The 10,920-nt window shown below is 24.5% G+C and overlaps 1 protein-coding gene across 1 annotated transcript in view; it reads left to right on the plus strand.

Annotated features, from left to right (window-relative positions):
• The first annotated feature begins 781 nt into the window (after nt 1-781).
• The window catches only part of LOC100168756 (kinesin-like protein KIF12), a 42,442-nt gene continuing 32,303 nt past the window's right edge, over nt 782-10,920 (plus strand). Inside the window, exons 1-3 of the mRNA XM_008190311.3 lie at nt 782-1,267; nt 7,220-7,312; nt 7,399-7,477. Coding sequence (XP_008188533.2) covers nt 1,227-1,267; nt 7,220-7,312; nt 7,399-7,477 — 213 coding nt within the window. The 5' untranslated portion in view covers nt 782-1,226. The remainder of the gene's footprint in view (nt 1,268-7,219; nt 7,313-7,398; nt 7,478-10,920) is intronic.

Below are 10,920 nucleotides of genomic sequence, written 5' to 3' on the forward strand. Positions count from 1 at the left end.
TTAAAGATATTTATGGTAGCTATGTATATGATAGATTTAGTCAGTTATGTAAGAACAAGTTAATTTACGATTACTAACAATCAAAAAGGTAGATAACTTTTTTACTTCCATACAAAATAATTACTCGTATCTTGTATGCTATTTTTTTTTTTACAATAAAGGGTATATTTATGTTAAATTCTTAGAAAAAAAAATTAATTGTTTTTAGGATTCTATACTTGATATGCCCATAGAATATCCTTTCATTACAATTATTTGTCTCGCTGGTTATTAATAAAAAAAAATGCAAATCTATCTCCAGAACTCAATTAAATATACTGTAAAAAAAAATTTACGCTACTTAAAAATAATTGAATATATTTTAAATCTGTAGCATAGACACAATCTAAATTTAAATTGATTGAAACGTACTAAAATTTGAAATGTTATATATTCACGAACAATTTTATTTTATCATAATAAACTAATTCATGTATAGTTGTTGGTATATAAATATAAATTTCACATCAAATAATAGAATCCATGAATTAAGTTTGTTTGTCAAACTTATTTTATTACTTTATGTGTGCATCATAATTCTCTTTATGTTTATAAAATATCATGGAATGGCATCGATTTAAAGTCACAACATTATATTTGTATACTAATGACTGATGAGTGTTATAATCTAAAACTATATGAACCACTTAAAAGTACCTATTCGACGTTTTAACTAAACATTAAATAAATATTTTTATACAATCATTGAAAAATAAATTACATTATTTTCATGTGTAGTACGTTATTTGCTAACGTGCAATTAAAATGGTCGATCGTATACAATATTAGGTAGGTACATGCAATTAGTAGTAACAAATATGTGCATTAGTGTTGTCCTCGGCCCAAGGCTTAACGGCAATATCACCGTACACCCCACTACGCGTTAATAGACGGATGTTCGATTTTACCCTTTCGATTTACACACACATACACCCAAATACCACCACTTCCAGGCCGATATATTATGTATATGCAAACTCGTATACGTTATATAGACTGCTAAAGCAAATGTTGTGCTTTTTTCAACTCAGTTACCTAGTGCCCATCGTCACAACGCGCGCACATTTTTTTCCCCCGTGCATTTTACACGAACTTGTTATATTATCATTAATTTTTGTTTTTATGATATTAAATTCTTACGCTTAATCCCAGCTACAGCATATTGTTACGAATTTAACTATGGCTTAATGGCAGGAAAAATGAAAGAAAATTCAAAATATAGCGACGAGTAAGTTTATGTCTACCTAATTTTAATATTATTATAATAAAACACCCAAGTTCTTTACGTAGGTGCAATAGATGCAGGGTTTACAGATAAAACGCTCATAAAACATTCATATCACATCAGTATAGGTATTTCGTTATTTGAATACATATTTTAATTGCCTTTAGAACTATTAAATAATGTTTTTCTTGGTAGGTATTATAACACAATTACTATAATATATTTAGGTAGTACATAAAGATTCATGAATAAAAATTTTTAATTTTAAAAAATATCTATTTTCAATTTTAATTATTTTTGTGTAGACATATTTCAATACATATTAACTTCTTTTCAGCCTAATAAAATAATCTTATAGCTATATTATTAAAATTAAAACTATTTGAATTATCATGCATATCATGAATGAATAGAAAGAAAAGCCTATTCATTATTCATTATATAATAGTTGTAATAAAAAAAAATTAATTGGAAAGTCAGTAACCCGAGTTTATAATGTAGAACGGATGTTTTAATGTACTTTTTTTACTATAATATATTATGACAACACAATAGTAAAAAGAAGACATTTAGTCACATGTTAGTATATTTATTTTAAAAAAAACTTCACTAAAATATTTGCTCCACACCATGAACTAGATTTACTGACTTTCCAAATAATTAATATCTACATATTTCACATTTATAAATTTGTATTGTTATAATAATTTTCAAAGTTCCAAGTAGTTTTCCATAATAAATGCAATCTATAAAATTCTATGGAACACAGAGTCCAGGATGTTTTTCCCGTTATTATTATTATACAACCATATGCAACTCTGTCTGGTTAATTGTGTATCATTTTTAATAAACCTATCTGCAAAACCAAATTAAAATCAATAATCTAATGTGATGTGATGTACTGTATAATACGGTATAACATATTATGCAATTTAATCGTCATTATAAGTTAGTTCACACACAACCATCATGAGTCATGGACATATTTTTAATAGGAATTCATCCTTTCCATTTTTTTTCATTTTAGTATTCTGTCGTATGCTGTCAACCTTATTTTTTTATAACGGTTATGGGAATTATGAATAATAATACACATAAGTACTATAAAATACATTATTAATAACAAATAGGTACCTACATTCTAGTGAATTAATATTACAAGCATATTTTGTAAAAAAAAATCAAAATACCCTCGTTTCACAGTATGTTATCGTGTTATGGTCAAATCAGTGACAGACGACAGTTGGGTATTGTAAATTTATTTTTGGAATTAATATCTCATCATAATTTTTTAAGTAAAATGTTGATCATGATTATGATGATCATACTATTGTCTATTAGACTTCTCAAAAAGTGTGTCACAAAAAGTTGACAAAATAATTGTATGGAATTACACAAAGGGTTTTTATAAGAATATGAGTACCTACTGAAAGAGAAATTAATTTACGGTGACTGGTGGGTAGGTAATTTAACTGTTTTGTTCATAAATGTAAAATAATATGTATATAAATTGTGTAAAAATGCTCTGGTTTCATAATACTACTACATATTACTATTATATATGTTGATAAGTATACAATGTAGTATTAAATATATTATAATATTAAGTAAAACATTTTCAATAAAAAACATAAAGATTTTCAATACATAATATACAGTAATTGAAGAATAGATAAAAAATTCTCATTATTTTTAACTCAATTTACAGGTAGACTTTTTAATTATAAAATAATTTAATAATCTCATTAAAAATAATTACGATTACAATGATAATATTTGTAGTATATTCCTGATACTAAACTAATAACAGACTATATTTTTATATTTTTGCTTATAATCTATTAACGTTGATGACTTTTAACATTAAAAGCGTTTAAACATTGTATACAAAAAGACTTAAAATGTATCCAATTTCAAATTATTGTCATTTGATAATATTTAGTAATTATCTAAGATCCACAAGCTAAAACATTCTCATATAACAACCACTCGTTTCTTATAACCTATATTCAAAAATCATTATAATTATGTGTGTATATTTATCTTTAATAGCTGTACATTGTAATTATAACAAATCCATGAAATTATGAATTTTATGACAAATTTTATGTATTAAAATCGAAAAAATATTGTTTTAAAATCTTGGTATGCCGGTTTGCTTTACAGTTGGTTTCAAGTGTACCTCGTAATTAAGTAGATCACTGAAGTGGATATGTTAAATTTGAATTCAACGATAAATCATTGCATAAGAAAGTCAATTTTTCTGAGCGGTTAACCACTATTTTTAATGGTATTATATAATTTATTTCTATTAGGTACTATTTGTAATTTATTTTCTGTATATTATTAAGATGATATGCTAATACAATTTTAAAAATGTTCAAATAACTTTTCAGTTTTCTAATTACATATTTATTATTATTATGTTATTACCACTATTTATAATGGTATTATATAATTTATTTCTATTAGGTACTATTTGTAATTTATTTTCTGTATATTATTAAGACGGTATGCTAATACAATTTTAAAAATGTTCAAATAACTTTTCAGTTTTCTAATTACATATTTATTATTATTATGTTATTAATATTAACATGAAAGTCAATCTACGTATACATTAGAACGATTTGAATGACAATCGTTAAAATCGAACTTCAAACACTTAAAAATAAGGACTATGTATAGGTACTATCTTTGGAAAATTAAAAATGTATTCAATTTTCAAGTTTTTAACACTTAAAATTAAAATAATTAGAGGATTTCAAAGGTCTATAAATAGTACAAAAAATCCAAAGTGTTTTTTAAATCATACCTAAATATATGTAACAAATTTCAAGTATCCCATCTATAGTTTGATTTACAACCAAATAATTAAATGGATTTTTTCGAAAAAAGGTATTGCGTAAAGATTCTATTTTTACATACATCGTTTTTAGTGTTAACCCATCATTTTAAAAAGTACTGAAAATTTTAGGTTACGAATTGTTTACTAATTTGTGAAACCATTTTTGTAACAAAATTTGGTACTATGGTCAGTGACCTGAGAATTTTCACTTTTTACTCTCTCGAAATACTTTTAATTTAAGTTTTCTACCAAAAACCAAATTTGAAATTTAAAATTAAATTTTTACTACTCTAAAAAACAATGACAGACATAGTAAAAACATCATTGTAAAATTAATATCATCGCTTGAATTCTGAAATCGTCATTGCGATAAAAAATATTTAAAAAATAAAACATCTGTATATTTATTATTATATACATTTTTTTATTAATCATGAAGCCCGACAACTATGGTCATTAGCTGTTTGTTTTTTGTTTGTAGTAGAGGAATTTGTAGGTTGTTAAACAAGTGTATTTTTGGATTGGCAGATTTTGTAATGGGCACGCATAAGTATCTGCCATTCACGGGTGGGGGATGGTGGCACTTCTCTCCGGACACCGTGACTTGCCCGAAGAAAAATGCCATTCGCGGCTGGGTTCGAACCGGCGCCGGTGTGCGTCGCAACTGACGACTTAATCCACTCGGCCAAGTGTCCCCCTTAATAATTTTTAAATTATAGTAATTTATGTGTTAAGATTTTATTACATTCGTAGTTTTAAAACAATAGATGTATTATATTATTTTTGGCAAGCTGAAGTTTTATAATAATCATCAAATTGTATAAGTTAATGTCACATTTTTATTTAAAAAGTTAGAGATGTGACAATAATTTGCATATTGGTAGTTTTAATTTTATTCGCTAAAACGTCTATACAATTAATAGTTCAATATAATTTTAAACAAATAAAACAACACAATAAATTATCATAAAGTATTTCTAAAACTCAAATCATAAATTAATGATACAAATCTATGTACTAAAAATGATATTATGAAAATGCTAAGTAGAAGATTCTTAAGATATTAAAAATAATTTATACGCAATTTTACATTTTTCATTACATTTCTAAATAAGTAAAACGATTTTTATTCAAAACATTTTTAAGGTTTACTACAAATTTAATCAAAAAGTTTCAATATTCTTTTTTAACTGAGGAATTGTTTTTTTTTTTTTTTTGAAAGTAATGAATATACAATGCACAATTATCTAAAAATTCGTTTTATCAAGTAAATTGTAATACATTATTTTTTTTTACTCGCTGGTTTAATTTAAAAAATTAATTGTTTACTTTTGTTTTGTATTTTTGCATTATTTAAATAGTTGGTTGTGTTCTTATGAACAATTTAAAATAGTATAGTCTCATTCATTATTACATTATAATTTTAATATTGCATTTATAATCAGTTATAATAGCCATGAATCATAACAATATACCAGAAAACCTAAACCATAATGTGTACATGCAGTTCCCCAAGAAGTTTATTCGCCTCAATTTTAAATGATAACTGAAAATAGTGCCGTAGCTAGAGGTTGGCCATATTATGAGAAAAAATCCATCTAAAACACTTTGATTTCTTTGTAAAAACATTGTAAGGTTTTATCCATACACGTAGATAAAATGTTCATGTAATACATACGATACCTAACCTAACCTTGCTTACGAAAGATTCAGAAAAAAAAAATTATCATTTTATATATAGATTTTTTATACCGTATATGCATCCAGAAAAACTATAATCAACTATACTTACTGTGATAAAGAGAACAATTTTGTACGATAGCTATGTGCCCAACAATAATAGTGAGAGAGCAACTTTTGTTGTGCTTAAGGTCCAATGAAAGCTATGGATAAGTAGTCATCAATTACTTCACATCATGAAGAAAATTTCAAAATATTATGAAACTTTGTGAATACTTGTATGTACTGGATATTCAATATTTATAGTTTTAAATTACAATTTGAAAAAAAGTTCTGTAGTTTTTGATTGACAAACATGACAGCTTTATTTGTGAAAATATGAAAATATTATTTTACTCGGTATAATATATTAAGTACGATTATACCTGTAAATACCAAATCCATTAAATATATTTCCTATACATTATTTTATTCTGTTTTTTTGTAATAGTAAAATAGATGATTAATTATTTTGTTTATTCAATAAATTAAGGAATACAATCTAATGCACTCAAGAAATTTAATAACCTAGGAGACAGTATCCTAATAAGCAATAACCATCTTTAAAGAAAATTTTTAATCATTATAAATACTCATGTAAGCCAATACGAATTCAGAATAATATAATATCTAATTTTTAGTTTTAGCCATACAATTCATGGTTGACAATTTCAACATTTCAACGGGTTAACCCAAAATTGTGTGAAGACAAAAGAGAAGAAACTTATATTATCCCTACAAATCGTTTTCGTATGCCTAGGCTTATCATACTCAAAATAGAAACAAAATATTTTAAGAATAATAAACACTTAAAAATATTTTAAAATTTTTGATTCGAAAGTTATACAGTGATATTGAGTTAGTATGTTTTCTTTCACTTAGCACTTAGTCTGCAATTATTTTGCATACGAAGTATACAAATTAAAAAGCTATGTAAAGTTTATTAAATGCTGGTTTTCTTTTAAATATGATTATCATATTGTAGCTTTATTTTTCTACAAATGTATTATTTTATATGCAATACTAATTCGCATGTACCTACCTTATTAGTTAATAATATTATCGTGTTATTATATTAGTCTCCAATGTTCGTTTAGTAAAAAATCAATACGTACAACAAACAATTTATCACATGTTTTATGGCATAGAATGAGATACTATGTACAAAAGTGTGTTAAGGTAAACCAATAGCATTCAATTAACTTTGAGGATCTTAAAATATATTTGTGTAAGGTATTTTAACTATCAATTACTTTGTCACCATATAATAGGTATGAATGATTTAAAAAAGAATGTAACACGAACAAATATGCTTGCCTTGATGCTTGCAAAAGTATAATGTTCAACCTTGGAAATGTATCACTGAATGAACAATTTTTCTATTTTAGTTCTCTTTCATCCTTAAACGAATCAACTGGGTCATTAAACAGATCGTACAATGATATTTCTGAACACGAAAATGGTATATACGTCATCGTAAGGTGAGTCTTATAATTTTTTTTTTTCATAAATAAAAAAATTTTCACATAAATAATTTTATCAATATTTTATGATTTCTTTACATTAGATCTCGGCCATTAAGCACCAAAGAAAATAGAGCAAGTGAACCATCAATTGTATCGTTTCCGGGAAATGGACGTATTTTGGTGAGTTGTAGAATGTATATATTTTTCACAGGCATACTTAAAAGTGTTGAATAAATGAGAATAAATAAACATACGGAATCTAAAGATAAAAAAGTTTCATTATATACATACAACATTACGCTATTAATATTGATATTACACTATGTACCTACTAATTACTCTATAGTACCTGCTAAACTATCGTGATAGTAATTACATTTTATATTATTGAATACAAAGGTCACACGGCGTGTTGAGTATGTAATTTAACAACACCCGTGTGTAGTTTATTCGCAATAATATTAAATTCATAATAATAAAATTCAATTAATGTATAAATTGAATATTTGGTTAATATAATAATAATATGGCCTTCTAATTTTCGTCATTCTTATAATAATATAATTTTTTTTTTTTATTGAATATATTATATCTTCGACAGAAGGGGCCAGTAGCATTTTTATTTTAAGATAAATGACAATGCCAATATAGTTAATAATATTATATCAATCTATTTTCGACCATAAATGTATTGCAATACCAATCTAAATTGTTAAAATAGATAAATACTTTATTATTATAAAAAAAATAAACTTTCTAGCTACCCACAATTTTTATGAACATGCATAATTCGGCTTTTTGCTTAAGTAATAAGAAATACAATTAATAAAATAAAGAGTACAGTAGGTACCTAGTTACATATTCACAATAATATTGGTTATTTGTATGATTAAAATATTATTTTCATTATTTTCATTATAAAAAAGGTGGGTAAGTGGATGTCGCTCTGCTGTACAGTAGGTTACAAGTGGGTCACTGTATAATAGATGGTATTAAATTTGAATTCAATGATATAATATCACTGTATAAGAAAAACGATTCTGAGCGGAGACGGTTTGTCAATCTAGGTATAAGACATAATATTATATAGTCTATGATATTAAAAAAAAATTGACCTATAATAGGTACCTATAATAAATTCCAAATTAATTATATCACAAGATCTATTAGGTACTTATAACGCGTTATACATCAACAACAAACCGTGATACTACTATAGATATATAATAGTATACATTAGAAGTTTCAAGTATACACAAGAATAATATTATACAATCATTACAATCACAACAAAATAACTAAAATAGTTATTCTAGGTTTTTTAATATGTGATTTCGTCCAAATTTTAACTTAAAATGACTATACAAATAAACTATGTAAATATATTTTTTAGAATTTTTGGTAACAGAATTAAATATTTACGTGAAATCTTGTTTTAAATTTTCAATCCTTAGATATAAAAGATAAACATTTTATAAATTTTAACTACAAAATAATTATTCAATTTTAAATTTGATAATTTTTTACAAATTTCAACTTCAAATGCTTATAAAAAAAATGTGTGCATATGTATTTTTAATATTTTACAATTGCTATTGTAACAATATATGAGGAGCCTTGCATTTAATTTTCACGCATTTTGGCCCAGTAGATAAAACTTTATTGATATTTATAGAAAAAAAATTAAAAAAATTGAAAAATGTTCGTAAGCATCCTAAAAAAGAGTCAAGTTATTTTCAAATTCTTATCGTGTATAGAAAATTCTAATATAAACATTCAGTGAAATTTTCAAGTATCTACAGTCATTCGTTTTTTAATTACAATAAAATAAGAAAATCGTTACGTAAGAAATCGAGTGAATATCAAATGTTGTAAAAATATGAATTTCAAACGCTCATAAAAATTTAATTTGAGTTTCTTATAGAGATTTTTTTTTTTTTTGATAAAGGTAGATTAACCTATAAGGAATCTTGTATTACATTTTAAAATCTTAGTTCTAAAAAGAAAAATTTTTACGAATCATTAACTCAAAATAATTTGCTTTTACATATTTTGTCAATTTTTGAACTTTAAATGCTAATAAAAAAAAAAACTGTGACTAAGGATTTTTAATATTTTTCAAATCTCATTGTAACAATATAGTAGGAGCCTTGTATTAAATTTTCAAATATTTTTACTCAACAAATAAAGTTTTATTGACATTCATAGAAAAAAAACTAATTAAATTGGAAACTGAAATTGTCCATAAACAGCTCAAAACAAATCAAAATATTTTGAAAATTTTATCATGTATAGAAAATGGAAATATAAACAACCATTGAAAATTTCATGTATCTACAGTATCGTTTTTGAATTACAACAAATAAGGAAATCGCTACATGAGAAATCGAGTGAATATCCAATGTTGTAAAAATTTGAATTTCAAACGATCATAAAAATTTAATTTGACTTTCTTATAGATATTTTTTGTTTGATAAAGGTAGATAATCTTATAAGGAATCTTGTATTACATTTTCATATCTTAGATTTAAAAAGAAAAATTTTTATGAATTTCTAACTCGAAATAATTTGCAAATTTTCGTGATTTTTCCATATTTTGTCATTTTTTGAACTTTAAATGCTTATAAAAAAAAACTGTGACTAACGATTTTTAATATTTTTCATCTGCCTTTGAAACAATATACTAGGAGCCTTCTATTAAATTTTCAAGCTTTTTTATCCAACAAATAAAATTTTATTGATATTTTTAGAAAAAAAACTAAAAAAAAATGGAAAATGAAAATGTCCGTAAAGAGCTCAAAATAAATCAAAATATTTTCAAAATTTTACCGTGTATAGAAAATGCATATATAAACAACCTGTGAAAATTTCATATATCTACGGTCATTTGTTTTAGAGTTACACCAAAAACCAAAATCGATTTTGTTAAAAATCGATTTTGCGTAAAAATTCCCGTTTTTCCTTAATTTTTCTTTTGTTTTTCGCGGCGCTTTTGAAAACTATATGAAATTTCAATTTTTGACCTCCCGAATGCACCAACTAGATTACCTTCCCATCATACAAGATACTGTTGAAGAAAATCGAAGTAGTTTTACTGTCCTAAAAGGTGATGACAGACACAAAAAAAAATAAAAAAAAAATAAAAAAAAAAATAAAAAAAAAAACACACATCATTGTAAAATCAATACATTCATCGTTCCACTCAGAATCTAAAATGAATGTATAACTTAACTTACATAATATACTATAATGTATAAAACATATACTTTTTATGAACAATAAATATATTATATTTAACTGATTTTCAATGTATTATGCATTATTCAATTAAATTAACTAAACGAAAAATAAATGGTACTAACTTTACTACTTGTATCTATAAATAATACATATTATCTATTATAATAAAGCACATGTATATAATAAAGAGGAAGAAAAAATATCAGTTGATGGATATCAACAATTATTTTTCAACTGTAAAAACTATTGTTTACTTTTTAGTGGGTAGGTACTATATAAAGTCAATCCAATATAACTTTTATGTTCTAAGATATATCCCTTAAATATCCCTTAGCAAATTGTGAAGTTGAAAGGAATTCACAAATTAGTTATGACTTATGATA

Source organism: Acyrthosiphon pisum, chromosome A3 (assembly GCF_005508785.2).
Source record: "Acyrthosiphon pisum isolate AL4f chromosome A3, pea_aphid_22Mar2018_4r6ur, whole genome shotgun sequence".
NCBI classification, from domain to species: domain Eukaryota; kingdom Metazoa; phylum Arthropoda; class Insecta; order Hemiptera; family Aphididae; genus Acyrthosiphon; species Acyrthosiphon pisum.